At 44.4% G+C, this 13,047-nt stretch overlaps 1 protein-coding gene across 5 annotated transcripts in view; it reads left to right on the top strand.

Annotated features, from left to right (window-relative positions):
• Positions 1–13,047, top strand: part of ASAP2 (ArfGAP with SH3 domain, ankyrin repeat and PH domain 2) — a 1,162,669-nt gene that overhangs the window by 905,680 nt on the left and 243,942 nt on the right. For all 5 annotated transcript variants that reach the window (XM_085610735.1, XM_085610732.1, XM_085610734.1 and 2 more), the window contains one exon: positions 12,628–12,744. In XM_085610735.1, the coding sequence (XP_085466861.1) occupies positions 12,628–12,744 (117 nt within the window). The remainder of the gene's footprint in view (positions 1–12,627; positions 12,745–13,047) is intronic.

Raw genomic sequence — 13,047 nt, 5'->3', positions numbered from 1 at the left:
GAAAAATTGTGTCAGCAGATTCATGGGAAGGGTCAGACTAATGTTAGCCCTAACAACTAAACAAATAGCTCATTTTATAAAGGCCTCAATATCTTCAGCAGCAATGGGACCAAATAACAACCTGATTAAGGTTCTCCAATCAAACTTGGAAGAGTGGTGAAAATTTGTATTCCCCCTTTTTCTTCATTGCTTTGCAACAGGAGATATTCCAAAATCATGGCGGGGGAGGATTGTGGTTCCCATTTTTAAAAAAAAGGCTCTAGAACAGACCCAACTAACTATCGTCAAATAACTCTACTAGAGTGCAACGGAAAAGATATTGGCAGCCTGTGTCCTGGACCACCTTAAGGACTGGGCCTCTTCCAGTGGAGCGATTCCTATGACTCACGCAGGATTCCGCTCAAAACACTCAGTAACAGACAACATTGCAATTTTGCAAACGATCCTTGACAAATATGTTGTGTCAAAAATAAAAATTGTATACTGTGCTTTTATTTTTTTTACTACTGCATTTGACAGTGTAGACAGGTCAACACCCTGGAAGAAACTGGTGAGGCTAGGAACTCCACATGACTTACTCACAATAATTATATCCCTCCACACAGCAACATGGTGTAGATTCCAAATGGGGGAGAAAAGGGCTTAACTAGACCAATACCCACGTCGAACGGACTAAAACAAGGTTGTCTTCTCGCCCCCATGTTATTCTCTCTTTATTTAAATAATTTCCCACCGAAATTAGCACTTAGTGATATACATATTTTAATGTATGCTGACGACATCGTGATATTAGATATTACACCGATAGGACTACAAAGAAACTTAAATGCATTAAATTGCTATGCAAAAGAAAACGTTCTAGTCCCAAACATCTCGAAAAGCAACATTTTACCTTTTAGGGGAAAAAAGCGACTTTGTCCTATTGGACATTGGGAGGAAAACCATTAGAGTCCATCAAAGAATATACCTATCTGGGTCAAATTTTCTCCCAAACTCTACAAAATTCATCCCATTTACATCACATAGGGTGAAAGGCAGAGGCTCATATAGGGGCACTGCTGAGGCTATATTCTTCTTCCGTCAACAGGCATTTTCAACCTTTGCTAGAGATTTATTGTATGAAAATCCCTCCCATTTTTACGTATGCCCTAGAGTACATACATATTAAAACATGGCAACTTGTAAAAACGAGAAAAGGGAATCTTTAACGCAAATTGCTAAAAGTTAATCAAGCTGTCCTGGTCCAAGCGCTTCGCCTCGAGGTTTCCTTAGATAGCAGATATGCTAGGGCCATTTCCAACATAATAAGATGGGCATATCACCTTTTGCATGCCGATCCTGGATCTCCAAGGCACATTTTAAAATTCAAGACTTTCAGAGATGAGACGTCGCGATATACTTTTAACAAGAATCTTAATATAGCTCTTAGCCTGTCTCACTGCACAGTAGCACTTTTACAAACTTGGACACCAGCACATTTGAAGCTCTTTTTAAAGAACCTTACACCAAGAATAAGCTTAGACCTGGATGTAGAACTTTGTTCTCAACTAAAACACTATATACAATATGTAAACGACATAGAATATAAATCCCCTGAGCAATTCACTTATTTTTCACTACAACACAGGGTACGGCGTTATACTCTTCTACTGAGGTTGGAAATCCTCCCTTCAAAAGTATACATAGCAAAATGGAATGACTCAGAAAACACAACAGGATTTTGCGACTTTTGTAAGGGAGGAACACAAGATCTACCTCACGTTTTGACATTTTGCCCTAATCCAATCCTGGTAGAAGCCCACGAAGTCTAATTAAGCTCTGTAAATCACCACCTGATGAATTTGCCTGTTATCAATTGTATACATTCTCAAAGAGTTTTTAAAAGTTGTTTTATAGTTTATTATGATAAATGTCTTAAAATTATGAATGCTTAAAGAGCTTTTTAAAAAAGAAAAAAAGCTGTTTTAAAGTGTATTACGATCAATGTCTTAAAACTATGTCTGTGTATTTGTTGACCTCAGTAGAGGTCTAAATCAAACTTAATAAACCTTTAACCTCTTCTTACCCTACCCAGAGCTGACTGCAGTGATCGATGTATCACTGAAAGGGGTGGGCTCATCAACTTGTTGGAGTTACGGGTGACCCGCTTGGCATTAGAGGTCTTCCTATCAACCATCTAAAGGAAGATAGTACAGGTCCTCACAGACAACACCACCGCCAAGGCTGTGGTATTGCAATAAGCATGATGGAGTGGGGTCTTTGGTTCTGTGCCATAAGGCTCACTGCCTCTGGAAATTACAGACTTGGCCAGGGAATAGGCAGTGAACAACATGGCATGATCACTAAAAGCCAGGCTGGATGAACTCACCGATGCCTAGTGGATCACAAATGGCAGTTAACCCTGAGTTGGTAGAGGACGTCTTCTATCAATGAACCCTGGGTTCATTGATAGAACCCTGGGTTTATCAATGAACCCTGGGTTTATCTTTTCGCCACTGCTGAGGGAGTGCAATGTCAGCTGTTTTGCTCTTTGAAGTTTTCAAGGCAGCTCTCTCTCTGAAACACCTTCTGTCCAGAGCTGAGCTTGGGACTTCAGTATGCCTTCTCATCACTGCCTGTCCTGTCCACAGTTCTGAAGATTAGAAATGACTGGACCCAAGTCTCCTAGTGGCACTGGATTGGTCCAGGGGAGTGTGGTACCAGTAACTCCTGGGCATGATCATCTATCTTGCGATCAAGCTGCAGCTTCAAGGGGATCTTCTCTCGCAGCAGTAGGGCTGGGTACTGCACGCAGGCCTGCACAGTTTGCATCTTCAGAGGCGGTGCAGTGTAGTACAGCAATGGGAGAACCCTGGCTTGGTCTTTTTACCATCATTGAGAATGCGCAAAGGTAAATATTTTACACAGTAGAGTTCCTAAGACCGCTCTCTCTTAGAGACGCATTCCTCCTAGAGCGGAGTTTGGGATCCTCTATGCCTTTCAGCCTCTACCTCTCCTGAGGAAGCTGGCCCAAGTCATCCTAATAGCTCTGGATTACACCAGGAAGGTGTGGCCCAGAACCTCTGGGCATGAGAATCTGTCCTCTGATTAAGCTGCTGCTTCTGGAGCATCTGCTGTCTGATCAACAGGGCAGATTTTTGAACCTAGGCTTCCCATTTCGACACATCCATTTGTGGCGATTTAGCTATGGCAGCTAATTTCCTTCGCTGTTCTGGATAGTATTCTGGCAGGAAGATGCCCATCTAGAAAATCTGTGTATGCCAGGTGTTGGAACAAGTGTGTGGCTTGTTGAGGCACCTTCTGTATTGACATGTTACAAGCAAAGCTGTCTGAATTATTATTAGGTCGAGCCTGGACAGCGCATGCGCTGCTTTGCGAGGCATGCTGTATTGAGGTATGAAATAGAATAGAAGCTTCGCCCATTTCCCACCCATCGTTTAAATTGGCTCCTGTTACTGTCCTTTCTAAATCGTTAGTTCTAATTTGTTACTAGGCCTAGTAGTCCCTCCTTAATACCATTTTGTCTGCATTTGTAACCTCCCATATGGACTGGACTTTTTACTTGTGTTGTTACATTGTCTGCATTATGTTGTCAGTGAGTACCATTTTCTTTAATGCGCTTCCCTTATTCCGCCCAAGACGTCACAGCACACCACCCGCTTTTATATGGTTTTCACTAATGTATTTATTTAATTTACAAAAGCAACAGTTGATGGACAGAATGCAGAACAATGTCATACATTCATCCCAGTACAGAGATCTGGGCGTAAATCCATCGTTTTTTTGCTCACCATGCCATTCCAGTTTGAACCCAGCCATATGCAAATTAGTCTTGACCCTGTGCCTCAAGGGAACAGTCCAAAAGGCACACAATTGATGGACGGAATGCAGAACAAATCAAAACATTCTCCCCCAGTCAAGAGATCTGGGTTAAATCCATCATTCTTTTGCTCACCATGCCACCCCAGTTTAGACCTGGCCATATGCAAATCAGTCTTGACCCTGTGCCTCACGGGAACAGTCCAGCCCGAACTGCCAAGCCAGGTCCTCCCTGGACCGGACACAAGCATCGTAGGGCCGGTTTCGGGATTTCACCCCTCTTTAGCAAGGATTTCTTGGATCCAGTGGCACTGTGAGCCCCGGACCTACGTCTAGGCATACCCGGCGCACTGAGTGCGAGAAAACAAAAGGCACACAATTGATGGATGGAATGCAGAACAAATCAAAACATTCTCCCCCAGTCAAGAGATCTGGGTTAAATCCATCATTCTTTGGCTCACCATGCCACCCCAGTTTAGACCTGGCCATATGCAAATCAGTCTTGACCCTGTGCCTCACGGGAACAGCCCAGCCCGAACTGCCAAGCCAGGTCCTCCCTGGACCGGACACAAGCATCCTAGGACTGGTTTCGGGGTTTCACCCCTCTTCAGCCAGGATAGCTTGAATCCAGTGGCACAGTGAGCCCGGGATCTACGTCTAGGCATACCCGGCGCACTGAGATCTTGGTATGCCTTGTAAAAGGCCACCATTAGTCCCTCTGCTCCTGGTGCCTTACCAGGCTGCTTACTCGCAATGGGCGCTCTTACCTCAGATGATTGCAATGGAGCCATTAGGTGCTCCCTGTGTTCTGTGGTTAGCCACGTCATTTTTAGGTCTCGCGCCTAGCGTTGCAGTGCACAGAACTGCTCGTGCAGCGCAAGACCTCTTGTAAGGGGGTTCTGAAAGCTGCTCACCCTCTTGTGCGTGTGAACAGGCTTTCGTCGCCCGCCATTAGCTTTCGCGTGTTTTTTTATTTTTAAAAAAGGCACGCGATTGAGCAAAGGCAGGCGCATGTCCCGCCTTTGCAACGCCCATGCCCGTCGGTGGCCAGCACGCGCGCAGCACGCGTTTCCTCGCTGCCGCGCTCCCTCCCCCGCTCCTCTGTGGTGCGCACGCACCACTACTTTTTTTTTTTAGCTATAACTGAATCGCTTGTTTAACATCCGTCTGCATTTATATTTATTTTATGCTCCTGTCTGCATTTGTCTATATTTATTTTTGTACTGTTAGGAAATAAAGTTGCAGCCGGTATAGCTCCACATTTATTTAACCGACATGTGGTCATTGACATGTGCGCTTCATTCTGAGTGGGGGGAAGGGTTCTGCCTGGTATTTCCCACTCCATCACTGGAGTTATGGCACCAGGGGCATAATTAGACTCTGGGGAAGGAAATATTCCAGTTATCGGATTTTGTAGAGCAGCATTCGAGAGTCAGTGTTTCTGGCCTCACTCTCTCAGTTTCTTGCCCAGTATTTCATCCAGACACCTCATTTGCTTCGAGCATGCGAAGTCTCTAAGAGAAATACACCGATGGGGCCTGGGACTCCTGGGGTCACTTTGAATGGGGCCGTAGATGGCAGTCAGGTTTTAGCTTTATAAACAGCCATATTAATTACCATACACTCTAAGAAACCAATTAGATTGGTGATACAAGCACATCTGCAGCTAATTCAACAAGCATTGACATAGCCAATAGGTCTCGTTTTTTAAAGTTTACTTTATCACTGCAGAGAAGATACGAGATGCTTCCACAGCGCAGCCGGCGCATGGAAGTGCGCGCGCCTGCACTCCCCGTTGCTAGGCGATGGACCACTAAGCATAGAGTTAGCAAGGACACGCTGACGTCAATGAGAGTAACAAGCGACCAGGGGGAAACAATGAATTGGCAGCAGTCATGGCAAGGGGTTTATATTTTAGAAAAAATATGAAATTCGTGGTTATCATCGACAAGTGACCTTTAGGCAAGGTCGGCTGGCGTGATGAACATTCTGTTCAGGGAACGTGGATGCTGGGCGCTAAGTAGGTGCCTGAGTTGTGTGCTTTTGTTAAAGGTCATTAGAAAACCACCACTCGCACAATTTCAGGCTAGAAGTTGGAATGCTGTACCTGCGATCTTTAGTGAACGAGTCAGAAATGTATATTCCATTACGTGCTGCGCAGAGGATCAGAGCTGCGTTGAGTAAGGGGTGTGTGTTTGCAGGAGGGTTGACAACACACAGCATCAATTTCTGCATCACTTGTTTGTCTGTTGTGCTCATGTAATGTAGATACATGCAAGTGGTTCAGACAAGAGAGGGGTTTCTAAGTACGGATGATCCGATGGATGATTTCCTGTTGTTGTCGGAGCCAACGGTAGGAATTCCCAAAACATGCTGCTGCAGGGAGTGACAAAGCTCGGCTGCCGACCCTACCTTCGTGAAAGCGCGGTATTCGCAGACCTTTGCAGGAGGTAGGCGAGCGATCGATAGGGGTGTGGCACTCAGGCCTAGCGCACAGAAACGAAGGCACAGTGTGCTACGCTGCCTATAGAGCCATCGGAAGTGTGTTAAACCAGAGTCTTCTAATGACATAAAGACACTTAAGGTGTGACCCGGACCCTATAAAACAGTGGGCGACTTTTGGCGGGCTGCCACGTTCTGCGGGCTCTAGAAATGCGAGGAGTGGGCGTGTGCAAGGATTGGCTGCTAAAACAGACCATCGTGACATGACACCCGCATTCGTCACAGCTTTAAAGGAGACAAGCAGCAGGCGTAATACTTAGTGCAAATATTCTACTTTGTGAGTGGCGCTGGTTCCTTTCGTTTGCCACACACTACCTCACAGTGCAGTTGTTAAGCACTACATGGACTCACGATGCACGTGCCTCGCTCTCTTTGAGTTGTGATGTTCCAGCCAAGATGACAAATTCACCCTAGGAAAAAGTTACACCACAGACTATCAACACTGGTTAATCTGTGTGTAATGTAAATGTTAGTCTCCCTACGACTAGAGTGTTTTTCATGACAAGACATTATAATCGGCTTGTCAGCGACCAAAGGACTCAATGCACTGTAAATATTCAGGTAGATGGCATAGGACAGTCCAGTGGCAGGCAGCACGAAAAGGTCAAGAACAAAGTTTATCTGATATAACCTTGTTGGTAAGATGTTGGAAATGTAAACATTCATGTTTAAATCCATATCCAAAATATAGCGAGCTGCTTACATGTTTGCATCATGATGTGCTTCACATGTTGTGACAGTGCCCGTGAGTAAACAGAAGAGATCCATCCATCCGTATTTGTAAAACGCAAACTACTCACCCTTACGGGTCTCAAGGCGCTGGGGGCCGTCGTGGAAATAAAGTGAGCTATTGCCCAGAGCCACATGGTGCTGAGCTGAGCTGCCTCCGGAGCCAGGGATCGAACGGTGAACCCTGTGCTCCGAAGTCAGCTGCCCTGGCCGCTGCACCACACCTCTCCACAAAAGATCTAAGCATGGCGGCAGGTCCCTCCCCACCATGGCAGTTTGGCTTGTTTTTTAGTTCGAGCCAAACTGGCATGGTGGTGTTGGTTCCAAATACGTCTTGTCAGCTTTCAACACACTTACAATGGACTTAAAGCCTGCCCATTGCTTTCCATTGGTTGCCTTTATTGTAACTCTCATTTGCTTGCCTCTTATTCGACCATCTTGTTTTGTCCTTCTGGCGTTTGCCCCTCTCCTTAAGCTCAGCCTTTACGCGTGAGTCCTTCCGCTTCTCACTTTTAGGAAACTACTTTTTTTCTTATTGCTTAAGCGCTCCAAGAGAGTGCATGTGTTTTCCAGCTGTCCCCCTCGTGTGCTTCACTGACCCCGTGCTCCATGTGAATCTCTCTCATCCTTGTGCTTCTCTCCTACCCCAGCTCCGTGCTGCTCTTTCTTGCCCATGTGCTTCTTTACCCCATGCTCCACATTGTTAATCTCTTTCATCCTTGCGCTTCTGTCTCTCGCCACGCTCCGTGTTGTTCTCTCTCACCCATGTGCTCTCTGTTGCTTTCACCCTCTTGATTCTCCCTCTGTCCAGTATTGTTCTCTCCGTCGTGTCCTTCCCCAACCATCATTCTCGCTCCCTCTCCAGTGCTCTTTTACCTTACTCCCCCCACCCACTACCCTGCCCACTCCTTCATTGACCTCAATCCTAAATCCACAAGACGGGGTTTATTTATTATTCTAACTCCTGTCCTGGGATATTTTGGGAGCAAGCGCTTGAAAGTAGGTAAAGATGAGAGTCAATATTTTTAAAGCAGTATAGTTATGAATGATACCTATTTAAGACTGATGTTTCTGAGTCTGTGTTTTACAATCTACTTTTCTCATCCTATTTTCACCTGCCGCTATTCTTCTGCGCTAAAGCAGTAAGACATGAGTAGTGAATCACGTTAAATGATGCGCCAGTCTGTCTAAGTTTTAAATCAGATCCCGTATTCCAGACGCTGAAAAATAAAGGGATGAAGTCAAAGAAGGTCATAAATACTTAGCCAATAGGGATGCTAAAAGCAGGTGGAAAATGTGAGCGTAAGAAGGCCCTAGAATACAGAATGGAAATTAAAAGGACAGTGTGCTATTAAACAGTAATAGTTTCAGAGAGCATGGAGCCAGAAACATAAATGCGAGTCACAGACTGATACTAGGAAAGTAAAAGTACTCAGTACTGGTTTAAAATTGATATCAAGCGGGCTTGTGCCATTCTGCTCCATGGGAGATTTCTGTCCCCCATGAGGTCACCTTAGGACACCCACGCTATCGTTTGACAGCTGTGCCTACCCAATCAAACTCCCCACCTACCACTGTTGCCAGAGCGGGCCAGTAACAACGGCGCTCAAAGACAATTCCTTGGTCACACTCCTGTAACTCCATCTAACAAGATGACAGCGGTAGGGGGCACTCTTATCAACAACTCTTTGAGCTTGGGGACAAAGCCCCCCCATTCCTAACCACCTGAAAAGAGATCTTCCCACTAGTTCGCTGATTGTTTCCCCAGAGTACACGCCCGGAGGAAACAAAGACATTGTCAACCGTGGGAATGTCTTCTGCCTTCTCTACCATATCCCATCCCTGGAATTTCTCACCTCTCATGATATTCTAAGTATACGGTTTACCAAATGCCCTCTTAATCCATAAAAGGAGGTCATATTGGTCACCTGGAAATCCTCTGGCATGTCACAAGAGGTGTTCGACCTTAGAGAACAGTTCTCTGACTGGGGCGATCACCTTATACAACAAGCATTTGTAATGCAATAGGTCTCGCATTTACGCAAGCTTAAGCTATTGCCATTGTAAGTTACAATGTCTTTTATTTATGTTTTAAAAACCAATACCAAAATAAAAGGCATAGCCATTTACAATGCCAATAGCTCAAACTTGCGTAGCTGCGAGACCTACTACATTGCAAATGCTTGTTATATGTTCTAAGCAGTCATTTACACTTCCCGCGTCTATTTATATACGCGAACGCTACAGGTCTTCGTAGTATCTACGGAACGTGTCTGCTATACTGTCCTCATCGTGCTGTGTTTCCCCTTCTTTGTCTAGGATTTCCTTAATTCCCCTGTTCCTCTCTTTGGTCAACAGGGCGGCTAGTGCTGCCCAGGGTGCTCACCCTCTCAATATATTCTGGTCATAACGTATTTGCCCATATGTTTTACTTTACTGTTTGCTATTTCATGATACTCTGTCAGTCTCATTTTTAGGTCTCCTAGTAGTGAGTTTTCCTTCATTTGCTGATGCTGCTTTTCCAGTTCCGCTAGCTCCTTCTCTAATAGGGATAGTCTTCTACTCAGTGATTTCAGTACCTCTGCATGTTTAAAGATAGTAATCCCTCATATATATACCCTGAATGTTTCCCATACTATGGCGAATTTGTCTACACACCCCACATTGTCGGTAAAGAAATCTTCTATTGATTTGGCTAAGTCTGCTCTAAATACAGGGTCCAGTAAAGGGTAGGGGGGAAGCTCCATGTGAAAGCTGCTGCTGCCTGGCCTTGCATGTCCATATCTAGCATCACTGGTGAGTGATTGGATTATGTGCGAGGTAGTGGTTCACATCGGAGGGTTTGTGTCACTAGGTTCTTAGATACCAGCCAGTAGTTTATCACCTGTTTTGGTGAGAATTATTAAAGAGTTGGTACACGTGTTCCCTTCCAAGCTGCAGTGGGACCTTCACTGGGTATTGGCTTTTCCCATGTATACACCCTTAGAGCCAATGCATAGTTGTTGGCTGCACCGCCTTACTTTGAAGACTGTCTTCCTCATTACAAGCCTGTCACTTGAGTGGAATCCAGGCACTTTCAGTGCAAATACCATACACCACCTCAGAGAAGTTGATGTTAAAGACTCGTATGTCATTCTTGCCTAAAGTTGTGACTCCTTTTCATGTAGGGAATCTATCTCCCTGCTTGAATTCTTTGGTCCTCCTCACCCCATCCAAAGAGCAGGAGAGGATCCATTGGCTAGACTACCATAAGGACTTTAGGCTTTTACATTGATCGTAACAAGGAACTCCCTTTGGATAGTCCGTATTTGTGGGCATTCTGGGGCAAAGAAACGGAAGCCTGTCCACAAGAGGACCCTGTCAAGGCATCGACATCTGCTCTGCACTGGCTGAGAAGCAGCCACTGCAATTTCCTATTACACCAGAGCTAAGGATGCTCACCCAGTGCCTGTCCTTGGCATCTGCCAGGCTGTGATGTGGATGTCAGAGCATACATTTACGGGGCTCTACTACCTTCATGACCCGGTCCGGTGGGAAGAATACTTCACCCACTCAGTGCTGCAGAACTGTTTCATCTGAGTCCACTCCACAGACCCTCCAGACAGAGAGGTACTGCTTTGGTATCTGTTATTAGGTGATGAATCTGTGTTATCCATTACAAAAGGGTTCTCCAAAGTGTCTCCTGGAGGGCTGGATCCATGCCAGAGTTTTAGAAAATCCCCATTTTTGAGAAATGTAGTTATCTAAAAAATCCGTCAAGTATCCTGCCCTCCAGGACCGACTTTGGAGAACCCCTCATTAGAAGAGCAAGTCACTTACCTTTGGTTATGCTCTTTGATGTGGGTACTCTACCAAACTGCCGATTTCTCCCCACTTTTGTATTTTGTGGTCTTCTTTTAACATTCGTAAATGTCTCAAAGTAGAAATCCAAAAGGAACAGATGATGGACGGAATGCTGAACAAATCAAACATTCACCCCCAATCACAGATCTGGAATAAATCCATTGTTTTCTTGCCATTCCAGTTTGGTCCCAGCAATATGCAAATCAGTCTTTACCCTACTCCCCATGGGATCATTCCAGGCCGAACTGCCAGGCCAGGTCTTCCCTGGACCAGAAACAAGCATACTGGGACTGGTTTTGGGGTATTATCCCTCATCAGCCAAGCTAGCTCGAATACGACGGCATTGCGAGCATGGGACCTAAGTCTGGGCATACCCTTCCCACTTAGGGCTACAAAGCCAAAAAGAACAGATGATGTTCTTTTTGCCAAGGTTATTTCTGGGAAGTCAACGTGAAGCCACACACCACCACCTAGCCACGTGTGGGAGCACTGCTGTGAAAAGGATTTCTGGATCTAGTCAGGTGCCTGGGGAATATTCTCAGGTGAGGAATCTGCGATTAAATAGAATATCCACCAGAAAGAGCCTTGCTGAATGCAAATAATCTGTTCATCTAGTAAGCACATTTTTTTGTTAATAATTTCAATTCTACGTTTAACAGAATTATCAGGTGGTATGAGGAACACAAGGTGCTGTCTTTGCCTGGCTTCAGCAAAGCTGTTATTATCCCCATTGTTGGGGTGACATCCCAGTAATTCGGAAGACCTGTAAGAACTCCACTAATAGTGTTAGTAGCTGGGGGGCAAAAGTCCTTTAGAAGGTAGCTGTTAAACCATCTGGACTTGGAAACTTTGCTAGCTTCAAGGCTCTAGCCACCCAAAGACCCTTCTCCTTGGTGAATCGTTGCCTCGTGTAGCTTAGGTAGAATCAAGGAAGATGAATATTGTTTTCACACCTGAGGTTCTGTTGGGGAGGCCTTATGGAGCTCTTGATAGATTGAATGAAAAGCTTTTAGCTTCCCCTCTTCAGTCTTCTGTGTCGCTCTGGTTTAATTCTCCACGTCTGCTATGAAAGCTCGCATCTGCATAGCTGTTCATTTCCTAACAATCTACTTGCTTTGCCCCTGCCTTTGTGGTATTTTATCCCTAAACATAATGTGTCTTATTATTTTCTAATGCTCGTATCTGTCCCAGCAGTTTGTTCAAGGTGGCCTTGACTCGATTTGCTTTATGTTTTACCTGTACAAGTCTTAATATATCATACAGTTTAATCAGTGGAGCTTTCCTCATTGCTTTCAGGCGGTCAGTCTCTTTGATAAATGTTATTAATATAAATGATTATTTTAAATATGCATTCTTATTGTGTTGTCAGTATGTGTAACATTGGTATATCAACTGCATCATGTGTTTGAGGGTATACAATAAAGGCCATTTAATTGATTTTTTTTTAGCTCAAAAAGAGAAAAGGTGCACAAAGGGGAGTATCAGTAGAGAAATGATCTTTTAGAATAGTGATGAAATCTAGAATATTTTTAAGATACACAGAAATCAAAGATAATCTCTAGTGCAAAAGGATAAAGCAAGTATGTCCCTGATAAAGAGATCATGTGCATACAAACATTTGGTATTGCTAAGCAGCTTTTTATTCCAATGTATATGTCCCAACAGCCACTCAAGTAGATTAATGAATCATAATATATCCAATGACTGGTATTGTGACTGCAATTATGTTCTCAGCTTATGCAGGCATTATCTGGACGGTTCAATTCCCATGTTCATGTAGAATATGAATGGAGACTACATCATCAACAAGATCTGGACGAAAGTGATGATGATACGGATGAAAAGCTCCAGGTTTGTGTCCTTAATGATCATGTTTACAGTGGTTCATCTTTGTGTTTTTTTTTTTTTTTTTTAATAAGACCTTCAATATTTCCAGTATTGTTTCATGCTTATAATACAGTTTGCCAAGCTGTTATAACATCAGATAAAGCTTGCATTTTTTTTTAAATTGTATAGTCCGGGAAATAATATGATAGAGACCTCTAGCCACAGGTTCCTTACCATAGAATATTCCCAGGCATCAGGCTGGAGCAGGACTTTTTATTTTTTTAGCAGTCCCCCTTGCACGCCAGTAGGTGACATCGTTCGGCTATA

Source organism: Triturus cristatus, chromosome 6 (assembly GCF_964204655.1).
Source record: "Triturus cristatus chromosome 6, aTriCri1.1, whole genome shotgun sequence".
NCBI classification, from domain to species: Eukaryota; Metazoa; Chordata; class Amphibia; order Caudata; family Salamandridae; genus Triturus; species Triturus cristatus.
This window is presented reverse-complemented; position numbering and strand designations above follow the sequence as displayed.